General features: G+C 38.4%; 1 protein-coding gene across 5 annotated transcripts in view; it reads left to right on the forward strand.

Moving 5' to 3' along the window:
- The window catches only part of COL14A1 (collagen type XIV alpha 1 chain), a 221,908-nt gene that overhangs the window by 56,576 nt on the left and 140,909 nt on the right, over positions 1-24,423 (forward strand). For all 5 annotated transcript variants that reach the window (XM_047842795.1, XM_047842799.1, XM_047842794.1 and 2 more), the window contains exons 7-14: positions 85-204; positions 1,533-1,697; positions 4,967-5,128; positions 12,002-12,153; positions 13,555-13,684; positions 14,364-14,509; positions 17,045-17,174; positions 19,753-19,892. In XM_047842795.1, the coding sequence (XP_047698751.1) occupies positions 85-204; positions 1,533-1,697; positions 4,967-5,128; positions 12,002-12,153; positions 13,555-13,684; positions 14,364-14,509; positions 17,045-17,174; positions 19,753-19,892 (1,145 nt within the window). The remainder of the gene's footprint in view (positions 1-84; positions 205-1,532; positions 1,698-4,966; positions 5,129-12,001; positions 12,154-13,554; positions 13,685-14,363; positions 14,510-17,044; positions 17,175-19,752; positions 19,893-24,423) is intronic.

Here is a 24,423-nt window from a genome sequence, read left to right on the forward strand (position 1 = left end):
TTATTATGCTAGTTTCACGAACAGTCCACTAGATCTTTGAATAACTCATCATTTCTGGGTGGGCTTTCTCGTCTTTTTTACCAGGTCTTGCACAGTATAGTGGTGACCCCAGAATAGAATGGCACCTGAATGCCTTTAACACAAAAGATGAGGTCATCGAAGCTGTCCGGAATCTACCATACAAGGGAGGAAATACATTAACAGGTATGTTCTGTTCAGTTCATGTTTTAGCAACATACCTTGCCAAAGATTAGTTTCATTATTTCTTTCTGCCACTTTGTAAGGTTTGGCATAGTGCTTCTAAATCAAACTAAAATCTAAACTTCTTAAATGGCTCGTTTCTCAAACTTAGCATTAAGAATTAAAACCCAGACACCCCATTTTTTATGCTGTATGAATGTAATATCCCCAGAATGGTTTGGCTGGGCCAGAAGGAGACAGAATGATCCTGAAGGCTGACAGTCTTTGCCAGCTGTTCTAGCTTTTGCCATTCATTCGCTTCTTTTCACCTGTTTTCTCCTCCAGCCACCCCTTCATTTAAACAAAAACAAATTTCTACCTTATTTTCAAGGAAGGTATTTTCTTTGGCCTTGTTTTGCCATAAGTAGTTATCATAAAAATATTTGTGAATCTTTGGCTCACTGGTATTTTTGATAAAAAAGGAGTGTAAGAATATTGAGATTATAATTATTCCAGCCACAGAGGTTGTCACAGGTTTTAACCTTGGTACACGCTATTTTCTTCTATAGACACACAACGTACATGATTGTTTTAAACAGTATTGATGCTGTCAGTGGCTTTTAAGTAAACTGTTGAAATCTTGATAATTTCTTTGCCAATCTGAGGCATAATCTTTTTGTTAATACAACAAAAAACTTTATTAAACATAAATCTTATAACAATATTGCAGTATTTCTTTTTTTTTTTTTCTGGATGAAAAGTGTCCCACTCAAAAGTCAGGAATTCAATGATCATTTTGGATGTGTCCCCACTATCCCTAAAAAAAGAGAGAAAGAATATTTGGTTCTTCAGCCCAACGTGTATTGGCCATGAATTTAATATTCTTTTAAATTTTTTTTTCAACGTTTATTTATTTTTGGGACAGAGAGAGACAGAGCATGAACGGGGGAGGGGCAGAGAGAGAGGGAGACACAGAATCGGAAACAGGCTCCAGGCTCTGAGCCATCAGCCCAGAGCCTGACGCGGGGCTCGAACTCACGGACCACGAGATCGTGACCTGGCTGAAGTCGGACGCTTAACCGACTGCACCACCCAGGCGACCCTTTAATATTCTTTATAAATGCTAGTTACTGAAATGATGGAGTATTCAGTTATTTGTCTTACCTCTATTCTGGTGTTATATTTTTCATCAGATCTGTTGAGTAAAGAGTCATTGTAAACAGGAAGATGAAAGTTCGTATCTAGTAAAATATTCTTGTAGCTCAATAAGTTATTCATCTTATTGTTATATTTTGCAGAATTGGAAGGCTTTTTATTAGAGATGGTTGGTGTGTGTTTATTTTTTCCCCCAGGTCTTGCTTTGAACTACATTTTTGAGAACAGCTTTAAACCAGAAGCAGGAGCAAGGACTGGAGTGTCCAAAATTGGCATTTTAATCACAGATGGCAAATCCCAAGATGACATTATCCCACCATCCAGAAACCTTCGTGAATCCGGTGTAGAACTGTTTGCCATAGGTATGTGCTATTCATGGTCCTGTTTCCACCATGGCCACAGACACACAACCACTTAAAACAATATATAATGCAAAGTGCACTTCACTGAAAGCCAGAAGACCTGGCTAGTTTCTACTCCTGGCTCTAGGGGGAGCCAGTCTTGTGATCTGAGCCCAGTTTGATTCCATGTAAGATGGAAGTGGTGGGAACTTCCATGCACCCTACAGTGCAAGGCTCTCTGGGTGAGATACCATCGATACAGTGTTGTGAAAAGCAGCAAGTGGAATGCAAAAGTTAGGCACATGTTTGTTAGCTTTTAGTTAGTGACGGCTTTATCTTTAATACCGCTTGATGCAGGTCTTTTCTCTGGTAGTATAGGGAGAAAACAGTTCACTGTTTTCGAGGAATTAAAGTCCCACAGCTCTTTAGAAAGCAGGAAGTTCTAGCTATGCAGTATTATTTCTTTATAAGGTATCATTCTCATGGAAAAGGAGACGTATGGCACACATTCAGAATAACCGCAAAACATTTAGATGATGTCACTGCTCTTGATTAAAATGTTTACGTTCTCTTTGGCAGCAGCAAGGTCTTTTACTAAGTAGAGACCAAGCAAAACAAAGCAAAATAAAATACAGTAAAACGAGGCAAAACAAAATCCCCAAACAAGCAACAATTCCTCTGACCCATTCCTAGATTTTCTACTGGAAATGTGGTTTAAAGAGTGTTCCATTCAAGAAGTTTGTGTATCAGCCATTGTGGTGGGTGCTGGGGCGCAGAGATGAGCCGCGCAAAATCCTTACAAGACAAATTCCTTCCAAGTCATCATGACCTTTTCTTCTCTTTTCCAAGCTGTTTGCAACAAACTATTTAGTTTGGAAAGGTGAGAGAGAGAAGAGATTTGGGGCTATCTTCCCCAGAATATACATGTTGTTGTTGTCAGGGTTTTCTTTTTTCCTAGAATATTCTTTTTCTTTCCTTTTTTTTTTTTTCTTTTGAGAGAGAGGGAGAGAGAGAATGTGCACACATGCATGAGCGAGCAAGGACCAGAGACAGGGAGAGAGAGAATCCGAAGCAGACTCCATGCTGTCAGCACAGAGCCCTACATGGGGTTCAAGCTCATGAAGGAACTGTGAGATTGTGACCTGAGCCTGACACCAAGAGTCAGATACTTAACCACTGAGCCACCCAGGCGCCCCTCCCTAAAATATTCTTATATAAATACAAACTTGTTGGTTTTACCTAAATGCCATCAAAAGCATTATTGACATGAAGCTCATTGTCTCTTCATGCACTCAGTGTTATTTTGTTCCTGTGGACACAGATCCAACTGTACATTTTTTAAACATTTTTGTTAATTTTTTTTAATACTTATTTTTGAGAGAGAGGGGCGGGGAGGGGCAGAGAGAGGGGGAAAGAGAGAATCCCAAGCAGGCCCCACACTGTCAGTGCAGAGCCTGACATGGGGCTCGAACCCACAAACCATGAGATCATGACCTGAGCTGAAACCAAGAATCAGACGCTTAATACGCTGAGCCACCCAGGTACCCCAGCTATACATTTTAGAAGCTTTTGTTGAAGTCCTTCAGGCAAGAAACATCAGAGAAATTTACTTAATTTTTATTTTCTATTTTATCCTTTTGTCCAACAGAGGAAATCCTTTTGGATGACCAACTAATGGGGTTAATTTATGTGTTTAGTCTCCATCCTGTTGTCTTATTGGTAATGAATGCATGAGTTTTTATTTATTTATTTATTTATTATTTTTTTTAAATTTTTTTTTTTTTTTTGGGACAGAGAGAGACAGAGCATGAACGGGGGAGGGGCAGAGAGAGAGGGAGACACAGAATCGGAAACAGGCTCCAGGCTCCGAGCCATCAGCCCAGAGCCTGATGCGGGGCTCGAACTCACGGACTGCGAGATCGTGACCTGGCTGAAGTCGGACGCTTAACCGACTGCGCCACCCAGGCGCCCCAAGAATGCATGAGTTTTTAAACAAAACTTTCAGTGACCTCCTACAGATGTGATTTGGGCTTTTTCTCTGGAAATTACCTGGAAATCATTAGTATTTATTATCTTATAACCCCCTGAAGCAAATAGCTTGGAGACAGCCAGCACTTTGTCACTTAATATGCCGAGGTTGGAGAATAAATTACATGGTACAGCCAGGCATCTAAGAAGTAATTCATGCTGCCCTAGGTAATCTCTCTTCCTTGCTTCCACAGTACGTTTTTTTTTAAAGAAAGTATACTTAGATGATTACAGTGACAGGGATTTATAAAGAAAGGCTCCTTGTTTGCTGAAGACTGGGGAAGAGAAACCTTCCTCCGCACCCATAAAACCCAACCCTATGCCCACCTTTTCTATTTATGCTTCCACTTACTCATTTTAATGTGTCGTCTTCTGAGAAGCAGCATGAGAAAGTGGTTACGGGCACATGACTTTGGATCTAGACTACCTGGGAATCCCAACTGTCCACTGACTGGTGTGTTTCCTTAAGCAAGCTAATTAACCCCTCTGGGTGTCAGTTTACTGATTCATACAATGGGAGAAACAATAGTGCCAGACTCCTAGGGTTGGTTGTGGGGATTAAATATGTTCATGTAAATGAAACACTGCAGTTCCCAGGATAGAGCAGGTACACTCGAAGTGTTAGCATCCGCTGCTAAGAAAGACTGGAAAAGTTGCATGGGGGCTGAGGATTTTCTGTCCCCCTCTGTTCCCTGCTGCATTCTAAACACCCAGCACTGGGCTTGACTTGTAGCAATGGAATTTCACAAACACTGTGGGAGAACCAGAGCTTCCCTATTTGCATTAGCAAAATTGCAGTGGTTTCTACTCAGCCAGTTGTACTTAAATATGTTAAAAAATTGTTTTGCCCCCAAGCTTTCCCTTAATGCTATATAATAATACTATAAATAATCAGAACGGTTCCTTTATGTATATAATTTTTATTCCAATAGTAGCTCTCAATTTAAGTAAACTTATTTTATAGAAATTTAAACCTAAGGTTTTGATAGTTCAGAAAGCTGGCTTAATTACTGTTGCTTTGGCAATATTCATGCAAGACAAATGTTAATTTCACTAATACATCTTCTTGCTAAGATATACCGAACAAAATTAGGATATAATCATTTAAAAGAGATTCTGAAAGTGACTTTTACAAAACACTCTAACATAAGATGCACCTCTTTAAAGTAGCAGATGCTTTGATTGCAGGTGGGGGGCACTGATGGCTGGTGTTTCAAATGGGGCATGAATGTCACGACCCTCCCTGTTGTCCTCCACACAAGGGGTGAAAAACGCAGATGAGAATGAACTGCGGGAGATTGCCTCTGAACCAGACAGCACTCATGTGTACAATGTCGCTGAATTTGACCTGATGCACACAGTTGTGGAGAGCCTGACGAGGACAGTCTGCTCCCGGGTAGAAGAACAGGACAGGGAGATCAAAGGTAAACAAGGAACAGAGGGCGGTCATTCTATGCATGTGGATATTACCCTGTGCAAAAGTCTATCATGGATTATGAAAATTCTTACCATTTTTTTATGTTGACTTTCTAAAAGAGTCCTTTATTCCCCTAAGACGTGAATCATCAGAGTAGAAAAGGGAATATACTGACATCCCACTGAGAGAGGAATAGTTTAACCACTAGATAATTTTCTCCATGGTGTTGCATTTAGACCATCATGTTTGTTTGCTTTTTTAAACTAAGCTTTGGGTTTTGAGATAATTGTACATTTATATAAAGTTTTAAGAAAGAATGTAGAGAGAGATCACGTATACTTTACCATTTCCCCTTATGGTAACGTAACAAAAGTACAATACAATATCCCAGTCAGGATACTAGCATTGATAGCCACAACACAGAACATTTCCATCACCATGGAGATCATTCCTGTTGTCCTTTTATGGCCACATTCAGTTATTCCTCCCCACAACCTCTCCCTCACCCCTGACGACCACTAATGGGTTCTCCATCTCTAAATGTTTTCCATTTTGAAATTACATAAATGGAGTTATGCGGTATATAATCTTTGGGGACTGGCTTTTTTCCTTCAGGATAATTCCTGGCCATTCATCTTGCTTGTTGCATGTATCAGTAGCTCTTTCCTTTTTACTGTTGTGTCATATTCCAGGGTACAGATGGACCACAGTCTGTTTAACCATGAACACATTGAAAGACATCTGAGTGGTCTCTATTTTTGGCTGTTAGAAACAGAGCTGCTATGAACATTCATGTATAGGTTCTTGTATGAACATAAGTTTTCTTTTCTGTGGGATAGTGCCCAGGACTGCATTTGCTGCACCATATTGTAGAACCATGTTTAGTTTAGCTTAGTTTTAGTTAAGAAACTGCCAAACTATTTTCCAGAGTGGCCGTAGCATTCTACATTCCCACCAGCAATATATGAGTGATTATGTTTCTGTGCATTGTCACCAATATTTGCTGTTGTTACTATATTTTATTTTGGGCATTCTGATAGGTGTGTAGTGATATTTCACTGTGGTTTTCACTTGCATTCCCCCGATGACTAATGAAGTTGGACATCTTTCCACATGCTTATTTTGCATCTGTATTTGCTCTTTGCTTGTTCATGTCTTTTGCCCATTTTCTAGTTAGACGTGTGAGTGTGTGTGCATGTGTATGTCTAGTTTTTAACTGTTGAGTTTTGAGAATTCATTTATATTTTAGGTACTTATCCTTTGTTAGATATGTGGTTTGTTAACTATTTTCTCCCAATCTGTAGCTTGTCCTTTCATCCTTTTAACAAGGTCTTTTGCAGAGCAAAAGTTTTAAATTTTAATGACGTCCAGTTTATCAATATTTCATTTTATGGTTATTGCTTTTGGTATCAAACCTAAGGATTCTTGGCCATAAATTGTAAAAATCCCCCTTTGTATTTTTATTCTAAAAGTTTAATGTTTTACATTTAAGTCCATGATCTGAGTTAAATTTTGTAAAAGATTTGAAGTTTAGTTCAAGGCTTTTTTTTTTTTTTTTGCCTGTCAACGTGCAATTACTCCAGCACTACTTACTGAAAATGCTCCATTTCTGCTGCTGAATTGCTTTATACCTTTGTCAAGTATCAGTTAGGCAGATCTGTGTGGGTTATATCTGGGTTCTCTAATCTGCTCGTTTGAATCTATGAGTCTAAACCTTTTCTAATATCATACAATCTTGATGTACTGGAGCTCCAGAAGTCTTGAGATTGAACAGACTGTGTTCTCCCTCTTGATTCTTCTGTTTCAAAATTGTTTTCACTGTTTTACTTTCTTTACCTTTCTATATAAGTGTGAGAAGAATCTTTTTTTTAATTAAAAACATTTTTTTCCTGCTTATTTATTTTTGAGAGACAGAGACACGGGGTGAGCGGGGGAGGGGTAGAGAGAGAGAGAGAGGGAAACACAGAATCTGCAGCATGCTTCAGGCCCTGAGCTGTCAGCACAGAGCCCGAGGCAGGGCTTGAACCCACCAATGGCGAGATCATGACCTGAGCCAAAGTCAGAGATTTAACCAACTGAGCCACCCAGGTGCCCCAAATGTGAGAAAAACCTTTATCCTACAAAAAATCTTGTTGGGATTTTGTTTGGAATTGCATTAAATCAATTCTCAATTATCAAATATTAATATGAGAAGAATTGACATCCTTCCTGTGTTGATTCTTCCAGTCCTCAAAATTGGTAAGTCCTTCCATTTGTTTAGATGTTCTCTGATTTCTTCATCAGCATTTTGTAATTCTCAGAATACAGGTTCTATACAGATTTTGGTCTATGTACATCTAAGTGTTTCAGTTTATTTTGAGTGATTTTTATTGTATTTTATTTTTTAATTTGGTATCCACATGTTTATTGCCAGTATATACAGATCCAATTATATTTTTGTATGTTTATTTTGTATCCTATGACCTTGTTATTTGAACGTGCTAATTAATCCTAGGTTTTTTTTTCCTCTAGATTTTCAGGAATTGTCTATTTAGGAAATAAATCATACCCTTCACAAATAGGGATAGTTTTATTTCTGTGGTTTTTATCTCTGTGCTTTTTATTTTCTTGCCTTATTTCACTGGCTAAAATTTCCAGCACCATGATGACTAGGAGTGATGAGATGAACATCCTTGCCTTATTCCTCATCCTGGGAGGAGAATTTCTGCTTTTCAAGGAATTAGTTTATTCCATAGAATTTGTAGAATATAGGTGTGGAGAGTTATTCATAGTATTCCCTTATTATTTATGTCTGCAGGGTCTATAGTTTTTCCCCCGATATAGGTAGTTTTTGTGTTCTCTCTCTCACTCATTTTTTCCTTTTTCAGGCTTGCTAGAGGTTTGTTCTTAAATAAAAAAACAAAAACTTTTCAGAGAACTGGCTCTTGGTTTCATTGATTTTCTCTGTTTTTCTTCTGTTTTTAATTTCATTGATCTCTTCTCTTATTTTTCTTATTTTCTTTCTTTTACTGGTTTTGAGTTCATCTTGCTCATACTCTTCTAGATCGTTGAGGTGAGAACTTAAATTACTGATTTGAGATGTTTCCTCTTTTCTAATGTAATTACTTACATGTGATAATTTTCCTTCTCAGCACTGCTTTAGAAGAGCTCTACAAATTTCAATATTTTGTATTTTCATTTTTTTTTAAATTTTTTTTTTTTCAACGTTTTTATTTATTTTTTGGGACAGAGAGAGACAGAGCATGAACGGGAGAGGGGCAGAGAGAGAGGGAGTCACAGAATCGGAAACAGGCTCCAGGCTCTGAGCCATCAGCCCAGAGCCCGACGCGGGGCTCGAACTCACGGACCGCGAGATCGTGACCTGGCTGAAGTCGGACGCCTAACCGACTGCGCCACCCAGGCGCCCCTGTATTTTCATTTTCATTCATTTCAAAATATTTTTTGATCTTCTTTGACATGTCCTCTCTGACTCATTGATTATTTAGAAGTGGTTGTTTATAGTTTCACAGTGCTTGCATGTTTTTCTATTACCTGTCTGTGATTAGTTTCTAGTTTGATTTCATTGTCATTAGAGAACATTCTCTGTGTGATTTTTACTGTTTTAAATTTTCCGATGTGTGTTTTATGGCCTAGAATGTGGTTTATCTTGGTACATGCTCTGTGGGTGCGTGAAAAGGGTGTGTATTCTGCTGTTGTCATGTACAGTGTTCTGTGAGTTTTGACTGGATCCCGTTGGTTGATGGTCTTTTTGAGTTCTATATCCTTGTTAATTTTTCTGTCTAGTCATCTTATCAATGGTTGAGGGAGAGATGTTGAAGTCTCCATCTATAATTATGGATTTGTCTATTTCTTCTTTCAGTTCCATGGGTTTTACTTTATATATATTGCAGCTTGTTGTTTGGTGCACACATATTTAGGATGCTATGTTTTCCTGGTGGATTAGCCATTTATCATTATGTAATGTCCCTCTTGCCTTTACTAATTTTCTTTGTTATGAGGTCTGATATTAATATATTTGTCTGATATTAATATAGCCATGCCTATTTCCTTTTGATTAATGTTTACATGATACAACTTTTAAAATCCATTTATGTTCAACCTACCTATATCATATTTGAAGTGAATTTCATGTAGACATATGGTCATATGTTTTAATCCACTCTGATAACCTCTTCCTTTTAATTGGTATGTTTAGGCAGTTTCCATTAATGTAGTTACTGATATATTTGGGTTTAGGCCTGATATTTATTTGTTGGTTTTTTTTTTCTTATTTTTTCTCTCTGGTTTTCATTTCTCTGTGCTCCTTATCTTTTTTTCCCTGTGGGTTTCTTATAGTTCTTAGAACTCTGTTTTTGTGTATTCATAGTGTTTTTTTTTTTTCTGGAATTTCTTCGTATGGCTTTTTTAGTGGTTGTTCTAGGTATGATGTTATATATACATATAAATTATTCCAGTCTGCCTGTGTTGACATTTGGCATTTTGAGTGAGGTGTAGTTATTTATTACCTCTTTTCAAGTTCCTTTATCACAACTGTGTATAATATAATTGGCTTAAATGTTTCCTCTCTATATCTTCAGAACCATATCAGAAAATATTGTAATTCTTTAACTATAAAACATAACTTAGGAAACTCAAAAAGAGAAGTAAAGTATATTTATCCATATTTTTATGCCCTCATTCTTTCTTCTTTTCTGTGGCCGCAGGATTCTTTCTTTTCATTATTGGGTTTTTTTTTTTTTCTATTTAAAGAACTTCCTTTAACTCATTCTTTTAGGATAGGTCTGTTGGTGGAAAACCCTCTGATTATTAATTTTATTTCATCTGAGAATGCGTTGATTTTCTCTTCATCCTTGAAAGCCATGTGTGCTAGATATAAAGTTTGGGATGGACAGCTCTTTTGTTTTAATACTTGAACAATATGCCACTTCCTTCTGGCCTGCATGGTTTCTGATGAGGAATCTGCTGTGACTAGAATTTCCCACCACCATAGATAAGGTGTCATTTTGCCCCTGTGGCTCCTAAGATTTTTCTTTTGAGTTTAGTTTTCAGAAGTTTTGTTGTGGTATGCCTTGGTGTCAGTTTCAATGGTCCTTTTTTGGGGTACCCTTATTTCCTTGAATCTGTAGTTTGTTTATTTGTTTATTTATTTATTTATTTATTTTGCCAAATTTGGGAAATTTTCAGGCATTATTTCTTCAAGTACTGATTCACTGCTAGATGTCCTCTGACACCATCCCAGAGGGGACAGGGAGTGGTGTTTCAATACTAGTAGGTGGGGTTGGAAGTCCAGGCTCTTCATATGGTCTCCACTGATACCACAGATGGGGGTGTGGTGGAAAGATTTGTTACCACCTGTCAGGGGTGATTATCTCTCTTCCCTACTTGACCTTTTCTCACACGGCTCTGGATGTGGGCTGGGAGGGGGAGAATGTTGGAGCATGCCATTACAGCCAAGAAAGTTGGAAGTGTTAGCTACCCACTTAGTAGCCTTTGCTGACATGAATAGGGGTGGGGCCACAGGTTTTTTGTGTTGTATTTGTCGAGAATAGAACAGTTATTGCCTGAAATTTTTCTGTCTTGGCAGGCTGACCCTTTTCTTGTCCTTTGGCTGGAGAGAGCAGGCTTTGTTGGGGCTTTTTTTTTTGTATGTATCTGTTGGTGTTTCTAGGTTGCTGGATTCTTTAGTTCCATGTGTAGGACATATGAGGTGAAAGGAAAACTCAGGAACTCATCACTGTAGTATTCCTTGGGTCCTGCCATCCCTTATTTGCCATCCCACATACAAGGTTGTGATCTGAGAAGAGGGTGATATCCATATCCTCCTTTGAGAATTTGGTTTTATATCCTGCTTTCATTGTATCCAGGGTGTGGAATGATTCTATTTGTCTACATGTCTTCCATCATTCCTCTTTCCCTGGACCAGATCTCTTGGGACTAGGTTGGACAGCCAAGCGGTAGTTTCTTGAACACATTTTTCTGAGTATCTTAATGAGACTACTTTAGAGACCGACTTTTCCCACAAAAAAAACTCTGCATGTGGTTCTTGATAGAGCATATAATATAGTTCCCAACCACAGTTAAGTGTTCAATAACTATGGTTTCCTCCCCCCATCATTATTCTGGTTACTAAAGTCCCTAGATGGTAAGAAATCCTAAAGGTCAAGGACTTTTAAATTTACATGTCCCAATCTTTTATAGAATCATTTGTTTTAACATGTATATAATACACACAGAATGCTAATATAGTGTCTAGCTATATTAGCTAGACTGAGCTATTCAGTATATGTTAGTTGCCTTTTCTTCTCTTTTTACTTTCAGATACTGATCATTTGTTGAATTGAAGTCTTCAGAAAAGACTGTACCCCTTGATGCTTAAAAATATAGACACTTAGGTCAAAAACTCAAGTACCAATCTCAGCTCTGATATTTACTAATTGTGAGAGTTGGTCATTATTTAACTTCATTGTACCTTGGTTTTCTCTCGTACCAAATGGAAACAGTAATAGTAACTATTAGAGTTAAATAAAATAATACTTCTAAAGAACTCAAGAGAGTACCTTTAGATACACACATGCTCAATCAATGTTGTGTTTTTTTTTTTAATTGTTATATAGCAATGTCTTTAAGAAAGTATTTTGGAGTCAAGGCCTGGCTTATTTAAGTCCATATTCTCAGAACCTAGCATAGTGATTAGTACATATCAGGCACTTAAATGTTTCAGTGTTTCATACGTCAGAATGAATAATTGAATCAACTTGGCTAGAAATGAAATATTAGAGGTAGCATGAAACCAATAGGCATTTCTAACTAATGGGGTTTCCTGGGTACATAAGAAGTAAGTTTGGGAAAAAGGTTCACTTTATGTGTTTTTCTACTCTAGCGTCAGCCCTTGCCACCATTGGGCCGCCTACACAGCTGATTACTTCTGAAGTCACTGCCAGGAGCTTTATGGTTAACTGGACTCACGCCCCAGGAAAAGTGGAAAAATACAGAGTCGTGTATTATCCTGCCAGGGGCGGAAAACCAGACGAGGTAATAAGGAGACGATATTTTCAAACCATTATTTTCATTCCCTCTAGTCTTCCACTGTAGTGAGCACAAGACAGAAATGCATATATGAGGAGATGATTCTGTAACAAACATTTAAAATTCTTTGGACTGAAGTACATTTGCATGTGTCCACTTTGTTCTCCCATCTCTCTGGTTGTGGCATTTATACCTTCTCCTCCCACCTCTGTCCAATAACCCTCGGGGCTGGTCATGTGTTCATTTCTAACATGACTTATTTTGACTTTTCTTCTTTGTAAAATCAATATGTTCTAAAGCAGAAGGAATCAGTAGTTAATTACGTGGCCAGAGCCCCTTTTTGCTATTCATGTATTCTTTCTACTTTGGGAGTGGTCTGAACTTTCTGCCTTAATGAAGTATGTACGTTCCAAATTATGTGGTCATATCGTCCTCCAGGGTTTGGGATTTCCTAGACATTTGTGGAGAGATTAGTGCCATAGAGAAGCCACAGTAAAGTATCTGTAGCCAGATTTTTTCATGGTTTGGCCATCACAGGAGAGAATACCTATTGCCAGATGATTGGGTCTTTCCCATTTCCTACCTTTGACACAGTAGTCACAGGGAATATGTTAAAATGTGATGAAATTTCCCTTTCTTGCTTTCTTTTTGAAGTGCTGACCTTAACCTTTTGTTGTTCCAACCTCTGATTGACCTCAACGTGTCTCACAATTTTTTATGTATTATGGCAGGATTTTTAATTTTTTTCTTGAATGTTAGAGAAGTAGATCTGGGAGATTTAAATCATCTGGACCCCCCCCCCCAAAAAAAAAAGTGCTTCCAGTGATTCTTTTTCATGACTACTAAGTCACTTAAATGCTTCCCAAAACTCCATGGAAAATATCACACGTCAACTGTTTTAAATAGAGGTGGTTAGGATAACAGTTAGCCAGGGAAAGATATTCTCCGTCGGGTATGGATTACTAAGGGACTTTTGGATATATTCCATGAAAGGTGCCTCGCTTCACATAGGAATTCAAGGAGAATTAACTGCCACAGTGGAAAAGAGGATGTGGCACAAGTAAGAAAATATTTAATGAGGGGCGCCTGGGTGGCTTAGTCAGTTAAGGGTCCAACTTTGGCTCAGGCCACGATATCACAATTTGTGAGTTCGAGCCCCGCGTCAGGCTCTGTGCTGACAGCTCAGAATTTGGAGCCTGCCTCGGATTCTGTGTCTCCCTCTCTCTCTGCCCCTCGCCTGCTTGCACTCTGTCTCTCTCTGTCTCCAAAATAAATAAACCTTTAAAAAAATTAAAAAAAAAATTAATGAAACATTCTTGCTAGAGATATTTTGCTGTTTGGTTTCAATTCTGCATGTCAATTCAATTCAATTTCATATTCTCGTTCCTTGAACTGTTCTTTGATCAGGTGGTGGTGGATGGAAGCGTATCTTCTACGGTGTTGAAAAATTTAATGTCTTTAACTGAATATCAGATAGCAGTCTTCGCAATATATGCTCACACGGCTAGTGAAGGCCTGCGGGGAACTGAAACCACACGTATGTATTGAACGTCTGACTTTGTATGGCGTTGCTTCAGTGGTCTTTCCTAAACTGGAATTCCTCTCAGGTTGTCCTGATGGCCATCCTGAATCAAAGTCATAGAAAATAATAGCGGTGCCATACGTGGTATTGGCCCATCCTGTAATTGCACTTGGCAGATGCTGCCTATTGAGAGGGATATCATAAAACTTGGGTATGTTTAGGTGGTTAAGGGTGCAATACATGTATTAACTCAACAAATGTTTGGTGAATGTGTATTATGAACTAATTTAACTGCTGACTCATTCACGTCTCTTCACTGTCTGATTGAATGTGTTGTTGACGGGTATCTATTCACTCATATATTTGTTCATTCAACCACCCATTCTGTCATTTACTAAGTGACATGACTGTTTTTAATTGCTGCTTCATGTCAGACTCTATGCTTGGTGATGGGTATAAAATAATGGTCAGAAGAGTCTCCTTGCTCTTGACTGGCTCCCAGAGAAATGTGCCCATCACTGTAGTGGGTTATAAGAAACTAGAAGATGTTGTTTCTGCTTTTAAACATTCACTGTGTTTTCCCTCTCAGAAGGGGTTTGCATGGCTGTACGAACATATTTAAGGATGAGTATCATCTGAAAAATAAGCAAGCACGCTGATAAATGGCAGAGGATTAAAAAAAATTATCTTGCAGTTGCTTTACCCATGGCTTCTGACCTTGAACTGTACGATGTGACTGAGAATAGTCTGAGGGTAAAATGGAATGCAGTGCCCGGAGCCTCAGGATACCTGATCCTCTATGCTCCTCTCACAGAAGGTCTGGCTGGGGATGAAAAAGAGGTAAACACCTGCTGTCTACTAGAGTCCCAGAATCTTTGACTTCCTGAAAATGAATTTTTTAATTATAAAAATTTAATGTATAATACTTAGAAAATTCACATTAGTAAAAAGGGGAAAAAATCACCTGTAATCCTGCCACCTAGAAATCGCTATTGTTAACATTTACTTAAGTCCTTTTCAATGCATTTTTAAACACAGCAAATGGGAATGGTTTTGTAGTCTTCTGTTTTCATTTTGTTTATTGTGAATACATTTTCTTACCATTAGAGAATATTTTATATGTTCCTTTTAAACAGTTGGTTCGTTGGTTTGTACCAGGTCATGTTTAATTAATTGCATGTTATTGGACATTTAGATAATGTGTTGTATAAATATGCTTTTGTGATCATTCTTAACACGTAACTTCGCAAGGTTGTCAGATTGTTTCCTTAGGATACATTTGTAGAAACGGAGTTTCTTTTTTCAAATGGCATGCAAATTATTAAGGCTTATGCTAAGCATTAGCAAATGATTCTAGAGAAATTTGTTATAATTTATATTGCTATATGCAATTCACAAATGGCTATTTCCCTCTATGTTCACTGACTTAGAAACTTTTTCTTACAAATTTGAGAAGTAGAAAATGTATTGCATTGGTATGGATTATTTTTTTTTGCATGTATTCCATTTTAAATGTTGAATCTTTGACTTTCAAATGATTTAGTCTTTGTTTTTAATTTATAGGGAATGATGAGTATAATAGAGATATTCAAGGAATAAAGAGGAAATGTCTGTAACACTTGGGAGTGTGAGACCAGGCAGATAGAGTGATTAATAGGGGGGGTTCAGAACTCAAGTCTTTGATATTGTCTAACCATTGTCTTTAACATTGCCTCTGGCGACAGAAATGTTTAGGACAAAAAATGTGGTGAATCTGAGTATCAGGAACAGAGCATTGGTGACATGTGGGTTTTTTTCTTATTTCCAGGGCTTAGACAGCTTTACTTCATTTGGATTTAATGTTGATCTGAATTATTTTGGCAGAAGGGAGACTTCAAAAATGATGCTAGAAAGATGATCAGCTTCACCAAGAAGGAAAAAATAAGAAAGAAAGGAAATACCAGTTCACACCCAGTAGATTAGCAAACAGTTTTTAAAGTCTAATAATAACTGCATATTAGTGAGTGTACAGGAAACAAAATCATTCATGTAAATTGGTATGCAAATTGGTACAGCTGCTTGGAGAATAATTTGAAATAATATCATCAAGTTGAAGATGTGTACCATTTTTTTTAGGAATATATCTTAAGGAAACCTCCTGCAAGGCTTTTTTTGGATGCAAGCACTTGGTCAGAACAGAATGTTGCAAACGACCAACATGTTCATCAATAGAGGAATGGAAAATAGCAACATATTTATACAAACAAATACCATAAAAAATATAAATATAATCTCTGTCCCCTTATATCAATGTGGATAAACATAGCATTGACAGAGAAAAAAATTGCAAAAAATTATGTTCACATGGTTCCATTTATGTACATAGTTAAACATACAGAACTATATATTATTTACAGATATAAACACAGTAGAAGTAAAAAACTGGATCAGTAAGATGCATCTCATCCCTAGGGTGGAGGTAGTGAACAGAAAGAATGAGACAGAACTTTGGTTTTATCTGAATATATTAGCTCTTTTTAAAATAAGATCGGAAGTCAATATGACAAAATGTTCCTATCTGTTAAATTTGAGTGGTGGGTGGAGGGTGAATTATATTCTTTTCTCCACATTTATTTTCTATATGTTGAAATACTTCGACATTAAAATTTCTAATTTGACAATAACATTGGCAGTTGTGTGGCTGGAGACTGACTATGGAGATATTTTTCTTTCTTCCAAAACAAAAATAAAACCATGCTGTGATGCACTTGTCACACTGCTGAGAATGTTGGCTAGTTTCTTTGACTTCAAGGGTCAGAAAAATCATTCTGGAATCAAAAAGCAAATTGCAACATTGGAGGTCAAGGTGGGTTGATTGGATCTCTTCTGAATCCTGGGAGAAAACTGCGATCCCAAGTGCACGGGCCCCTTTGTTGAATGGAGCGACAAAACTGGTCCAGTTCAATCAGGCTTGAGGCAAACACTGGGCACCCAGCCTAGGGAGTGGTTAGAATTAGCCAGTGGTGAGAGGTGCCCACTTGGCTGTGTCCCCAGTTTGCTTAGAGCTTATACTCTTTCTAGACAACATTTGTGACTCAGTTCCACCCACACTCCTTTGAGGACTAAATTTTTGACACTGTTATCCTCTCTGAGATTACTACTTGTCCAGATGTAAAGAGTTATCCTAAAACAGCATGCGTGGTACATTCATTTTTGTATGGTCCCGTGGCATCTGTTCCTAATATAAAGTGACACAAGACAGTGAAAAATTATGACTGAAGCCTGTCTGAATAAGGGGTTGCAAGGAGACGAAATTCTCACCTGAACTCAGTTGCACTCTGATCACCAGGAGTGGTGCACACTGGCAAATGATCTGATAACGTGTGTTCTTTTCAGATGAAAATTGGAGAGACCCACACAGATATTGAATTGAGTGGGTTGTTGCCCAATACGGAATACACAGTTACAGTTTATGCTATGTTTGGAGAAGAGGCCAGCGATCCTGTTACGGGCCAAGAAACGACATGTGAGCAATTCAATTGTTCAGAAGAAATGCTGTAATAAAAACCCAAATAAATGTTGGGATTCTAAATTGGAAATACTGGTTTAAGTTGAAACTTCTTAAGAGCTAATTGTAACTTTAGAAAATGTAAATTTTATTTAGGGGAAGGAAATGTACTAATTGATTAAAAGAAAGGAGGGGGCAGTCCTAAAAAGTGATGTCCCTGGGTACCTGTTCCTAGGACGGGCATTGTTTTTTTGGTTGTTATCAAAAAAAATTTTTTTAACATTTATTTATTTTTGAAAGACAGAGAGACAGAGTATGAGTAGGGGAGGGCCAGAAAGAGAGGGAAACAAAGAATCTGAAGCAGGCTCCAGGCTCTGAGCTGTCAGCACAGAGCCTGTTGCAGGTCTCAAACTCACAAACCGTGAGATCATGACCTGAGCAGAAGTTGGATGTTCAACCAACTGAGCCACCCAAGGCACCCTGAGGACTGGCATTTTTTTTTTAATTTTTTTTTCAACATTTATTTATTTTTGGGACAGAGAGAGACAGAGCATGAACAGGGGAGGGGCAGAGAGAGAGGGAGACACAGAATCGGAAACAGGCTCCAGGCTCCGAGCCATCAGCCCAAAGCCTGACGCGGGGCTCGAACTCCCGGACCGCGAGATCGTGACCTGGCTGAAGTCGGAGGCTTAACCGACTGCGCCACCTAGGCGCCCCGAGGACTGGCATTTTTAATGCAGTAAGGAAACTAGACATTGTTCCACCATGCTGCTATATTTAACTGGACTCCAGAAAATTTTAGAGCAAAGTGTGCACAATTCTTGAAATCATTCTATTGCTTTTCTCTCTCCTATACTTTCTTTCCAGCCCTTTAAGTATTAAGAGAGTCACTAAGTTCTATAGGCTCTTTAATGACAAATAATCAATGTGTATTGAATTAATGAAAATAATCAGCCTTTGGGGTGAGGAAGCATTATACTTTGTGGCTATGGCTGACAACCATGGTTATTTGTCTTCTAGGTTTTTTTTTTCTGCTGGCCCTTTCAGCAGTATGTCACAGGCTCTCACATCAATGATCGATTGCCTGGGTTAAACTCTAATGCTCTTCTGCTCCAACTGCGACTTTGGCCAAGTTACCTCAATCTTATGACCTATATAATGGGGATGTTGTAATCTCTTTGCAGTCTATTGTCAGGGTTTAATGAGATACATGAGTTATTATAATGATCAGCTCCAGATCTTCTCCGATTCATACAGAGCACGTGATAGACCTTCACAATGGTTTTTACTGTAAACCTGTAAAAGCTCACGAAACTGTCAAAGATTATTGATAAATTTTAATCTGTTGAATTGGAAGGGGGGCCTTGAAGAAGTACAAAAAGCTGTGGAATTGATGGTCAAGAATCTGCAGAAATACCATTACCTCTTTTTTTTTTATAACTTTTTTTTTTTTAAGTATTTAACGTTTATTTATTTTTGAGACAGAGAGAGACACAGCATGAACGGGGGAGGGGCAGAGAGAGAGGGAGACACAGAATCGGAAGCAGGCTCCAGTCTCTGAGCCATCAGCCCAGAGCCCGACGTGGGGCTCGAACTCACAGACCGCGAGATCGTGACCTGAGCTGAAGTTGGCCGCTTAACTGACTGAGCCACCCAGGCGCCCCTACCATTACCTCTTTAAATAGTTTTAAAACAACAGCAAAGTGTTTGTTTTTATTTAGTTTCACAAAGCCACTGGGATTTATCCAGGGCAGGACTCCTACTCATTGAGTCAACAAATAATATATATATTGAGAACCTGCTATATTGGGGATAAAGCCAAGAACAAAATTAATCCCTAATCCTCTAAAATTACAGTATATTGAGTGAGAGATATAGTAGACCAATAAAAGTACAATATAAAAAATAAACCAGGGGTAAAAGGTAGCATTGGAGTGGAAGGATTACTTTACATACAGTGATCATGGAATACTTCAGTGAGAAGGTGACGTGTTCAGAAAACTGAATCTTCGATGACTCAAAGGTTTCTGGCCTAAGCAGTGGGAAGAATGGAATTTCTATTTGCTCAGAGGGAGAGATTGAGAGAAGATTGGAAGAGATGGCTGAGTCAGTGGTTCAGTTTTGGACAAGTTAAGTTGGAAGTGCCTAATGGATACCTAGATGGAAAGGACAGAGGCCATCAACCTCATTTTCCACATGGGAAATTGCAGAGAGGAGGAGTAGAGTGGCTTGGCCAGAATCATACGACAGTTGAATGAAATAGCTAAGACTTAATTTCAGGTGCTCTGGTTTTTGATCCATTAGGTTTCTTATTTACAGCAGGTCTTAATAATAGCCTTGATTGGAGAAGAAGGGCACAAAGAATTTATCTAAATCTTACTTATTTCTTAGCATGTATAATTTATCAATACTATTCATTCTTTTCAAGGAAATTTTTTTTTGTTAATTTGTTAATTTTCTTTGTTATAAGTTATTATCTGGGTGAAATTTTTCATATGTAAGTAGTTGAGAAGTCAAAGATACTGGGGGTTTTGTGGCTTTTTAACATATGTGTTATTTAACATTTTAATTATGTTCTATTCCTCTTACTCCAAAGTGCCTTTAAGTCCACCAAGAAACCTGAGAATCTCCAATGTTGGCTCTAACAGTGCTCGGTTAGCCTGGGACCCAGCTTCAAGAAAGGTCACTGGTTATCGAATTGTGTATAACAACGCAGATGGGACTGAAATTAATGAGGTAAACTGTGGATCACAATGTCTTTTTTTTAAATTTTTTGAAATGTTTATTTATTTTTGAGAGAGAGAGAGAAAGAGAGAGTGGCAGAGTGCAAGCGGGGGAGGGGCAGAGAGCGAGGGAGACACAGAATCTAAAGCAGCGTCCAGGCTCCGAGCTGTCAGCACAGAGCCCAACATGGGGCCCGAACCCATGAACTATGAGATCATGACCTGAACCAAAGTTGGAGGCTTAACCGACTGAGCTGTCCAGGCACCCCACAATGTCTTTTCTTTTGGTGGTTGTATATTAGTTTTTAATGGCTGCAGAACCGAATCATCCCAAACTATAATGGCTTAAAACAATACTAATTGTTTATATTATCTCATGGTTTCTGTGTGTCAGGAATTAATGTGTCAACTACTTGGACATGTAGTTCTGGCTTGGGGTCACTCATGAGATGGTAGCCAGAGAGTGGCTGGAGCTGGTGTCATCATAATGGCTCCTTCATTCATATGTCTGGTGCCTGGTCTGGGAAGACTGAATCAGCCGGGAGCCAGCGCAGCTCTCTGTATCTCTAAGTAGCCTCTTCACGTGATCCCTCCAGCATGGCAGCTGTAGGGGAATTAGACTTTTTGCATGTTTGCTCAGGAGTCCCTAGACATGTGTCCAGAGAGACAGGGAGAGAGACAGAGAGAGAGAGAGAGAGAGAGAGAGAGTGCAAACATGTGCTAGGTGGAAGCTGTGTCACCTTCTGCCACACTCCACTGGTAGGAGATATCACAAGTCTCTACATGGATTCAACATGGGGAGGAACACAGGTCCCTCCTATGGTGGGAGGCAGGAGGGATGGGAGACATATGTTGATGTGGCCATCTTTGAAGTATATAGTCTGCCCCTGTGGAAGGAGGTGGAGAAGTAGGTGTCTTCCTAGATGTTGTAAACGAGAAATAATGACTGTTATCCAGGGTATCCTTCTGCTGTTGAGTAAACTAACATCTGAAAGATGCAAGTCAGATGAGTTAAATACAAAACTGAAGAATTCAAGTTTTGTGTAGGAAGATGCTTTGAAATAACAGAACTTATTAAAACTCATGATGATGCAGTATCTTATACTCAGTGACTAATACTTTTAATTAATTCTTTCCTTGGGAATATATTTTAACAGGATTGATAGCAGAGTTATTATTATTTTTCCTCAGCTTGGTCCAAGAAATTAAGACCAAGAGGGAAGTATGTTGGATTACATCACTTCTAGTTTCTGACCAAGTAAAGAAACTATTTTCATTTGCAGAGACAAACTGTTTCCTACAATTAAATCCAAACAGTAGTTTGCAGAATGGCCCCTCATACAGGACATTGGGTAATGAATGGACAATACTGCACATTTGCTGTTATTTGATATTTGTATATATTGTAAAATGATCAGCACAAGAAATCTACTTAACATCCACTTAAAAAATATATAGCTGTTGTGGCCTCTTATGATATTTTATTTATTTGCCTTAATGAAGAATGACCCCAGGCTATTTATTTGTTGAGAGCTACATATGCTTTTTTTGTAGGGTTTTCAATCTTGGAGATGCCTTTGGCACTTACTATTTCTACTTTGTGTTGTGCTGGAAAACTAGAAAACTGTATTTAGTAAAACTGAATTTAAAGCATGAGAAAATGGACTACAAATGAAAATCTGAGAAAACATTGTTTGAGTAAAATACATAAACAATGTGTGGTTTTGTAACATTTCCATCTTAACTGGTGTGTGTGTGTGTGTGTGTGTGTGTGTGTGTGTGTGTGTGTGGGTGTGTGTGTTCTTATTTCTTAATTCTTAACCATGCAATTGAGATTAGATGTGGCTAGACAAATATCTTTTGTTTACATGTAATATTACTTTGCCTAATTTGTAATATTACTGATTTGCCTAATATATGATTTTAAGGGTGAGTATTCCTACCATATTTTAATAACTTTAACTTTAACTTCTATTAATTAAGCTTTTACTTATAGGTAATACTACAATTGGGCTTTTAGGAAATTTCCAATACATTCTGAAAGGAACTTTAAAATGTCCCAAATAAAATCTACTTCTATGTAACATGCAATTGATTGTAAGCTTTTGTTTACATGTTATATATCTGTGCTTTACCTCCTGTTCCTCCCAACTTCCTTCCTTCACTTCCTCTTCCTTGTATCCTTTCTGCATTACCTGTCTCCCCAACTGCTTGGAGACCAAGGAAGAAAAATAAAACAGAGCACCCAAATGTCAGTGATGATGATGATGATGATGATGATGATGATGGTGGTGGTGGCTCACACGTGTTGAGCACTTACCTTGAGCCAGCCACTGTTTCGAGAGCCCCCTCATGCAATCCTTAGAGAAACATGCTGAAAACATGTTGTCAAATGGAAGACAGAGCCGTCTTAGATAGCATGTGCTAGGAGGGGATTTGGGGAAACGTACAAGCATGATGGAAAACTAAAGTGCTGCCATTTGAGTTTTATACACGAAAGGCCAGTTTTCAGACTCCAAGGCAAGTCCAGTTCCCGACAGCTATGACTCAACAACAGAGCCCAAAGTGGAGCCCAGTCCCTCTTTCCTCATCAAGGGCTCTATCTTCATCCCTCCCAGAATTAGGCTGAAATTAAGCTTTTAGGCCAGACTGTTTGAAAATTTTTCAAAAATGGTTGCATAACCGTGAGATCATGGTCATTTGTTACCATTTTCCCAAATTCTTCTACATCTTGAAAGTCCTACCAACAGAATCAGTTCCAGAACTTAGTCTAAAACATAATATAACTAACAAAAATACATGACACCTTAAAGGTTTCATTTGGTCAAATAAAATAATCAATAGTTAATGCATAAAATATGGTCTGTTCAGAGTCAAATAAAATGCTTTAATAAATAAAATAGATCTTTTCAACAGATACAAGGATATATGTAGAAACATATATTGAAAAGGTATACACTTACACATATATGCTTTTATATATATAAATACGTATATAAAGGGGCAAAACTGTGTGTGTATATACACACTATTCCCCTTTTCATCTCTTGGTGTACCTGAGAAACTTTAATTTTTAACTGCTTTTGTGGATGTTTGATATCCTCACTAAATTGCTATTGGTCACAGATTTGAGACTTAGAAGTCAAGGCATAAGTATCCATTCCAGTTAGTAGTTTTGTATCTGGAAAGCTAGTTAAAGATCTTTGGGCCTCCTATTCCTTCTTTGTGAAATAGCTATTATAAATACCCAGGGTTTGGTGGGGGGAGGAGGAGGCTTAATAAGACAATGAATGTAAAGTTCTTGACACATCGTGAGTGCTCAGTAGATAGACTCAGCTATTATTTTTTTAAGTTTTTTTTTTAATATTTATTTTTCAGAGAGAGAGAGAGAGTGAGAGCAGGGGAGGGGCAAAGAAAGAGGGAGACACAGAATCTGAAACAGGCTCCAGGCTCTGAGCTGTCAGCACAGAGCCCCACGCGGGGCTGGAACCCACGAACCACGAGATCATGACCTAAGCCGAAGTCGGACGCTTAACCGACTGAGCCACTCAGGTGCCCCTAAACTCAGCTATTATAATCCAAAACAACAGAAGCAATATGCAAATATAACTTAGAAGAACATGTCTTGAACTCATATTTTAAATAAGCATTTGTCTTTTTCTGTGAGTTGAAGTAATGAAGCCATACTGTAAATTGTGTTTACAAGCGTAGGATTTAGAATCTGAAACATTTGTGTGGAGGTACTAGGTACTAGCTGGTTTTCCACTGGGCAAGTTCCTTAACTTTTCAGAGTCTCAAGTTTACCGTCTTCAAATTAAGCATAAAGATTAGCTAGACTACAAGACTGTGGGCTAACGATTAAGTGAACTAATACACGTGAACCATACAGACAATACCCGAACCAAAGTAAACATTAAATGCTAAGGATGACCTATAATATTATCAGGCCCATACTCAGAAGAAGATAACCCCATATTTTCAGTTAACTCCTGCTGTGTAACTAACACCCCAGCTGAAAATGACAATCCATGATTATGTAACCTGGGCAGAGCTCAGCAAGGACAGCTTGGCTCTGCTGCTCCTTGTAGTGTCAGCCGAGGTGACTCTTGCATTCGTGTGGGAGCTTGACTGGGCCAGACCTTCCAAGATGACTTCACTTCTGTGTCTGGTGTCTCAGCTGGGGTAGCTGAGAAGGCTGGGGACGGTTGGCCCTCTCTGGCGGAGTGGCTCAGGGCTCCGATTGTGTGAAAATGGAAGCTCCTCCTCTAGGGCTGACCCTCTCCTTTTTGACCTGTGGTTGATTTCTTAGTGATGCATATGGTTTCTGGATTCGTTCTTAGTTCAGATGAGTCCTTTATTATCTCTCTTATAAAGGAGATTTGGTGTCTCCTCTATGTACTCAAAAGCAAATATAATTCAACACGCAGTACTGAAGGAGCAAAGCAAGGTCCTGCCCTGAGGGGGCTTACACTCAATGCATAGGATATAAAATAATTTCAGGCTGTGTTTAGTACTGGGGAGGGAACAAAAAAGGACGATGTTAG

The sequence above is a fragment of the Prionailurus viverrinus genome, chromosome F2, assembly GCF_022837055.1.
Source record: "Prionailurus viverrinus isolate Anna chromosome F2, UM_Priviv_1.0, whole genome shotgun sequence".
Lineage (NCBI taxonomy): Eukaryota > Metazoa > Chordata > Mammalia > Carnivora > Felidae > Prionailurus > Prionailurus viverrinus.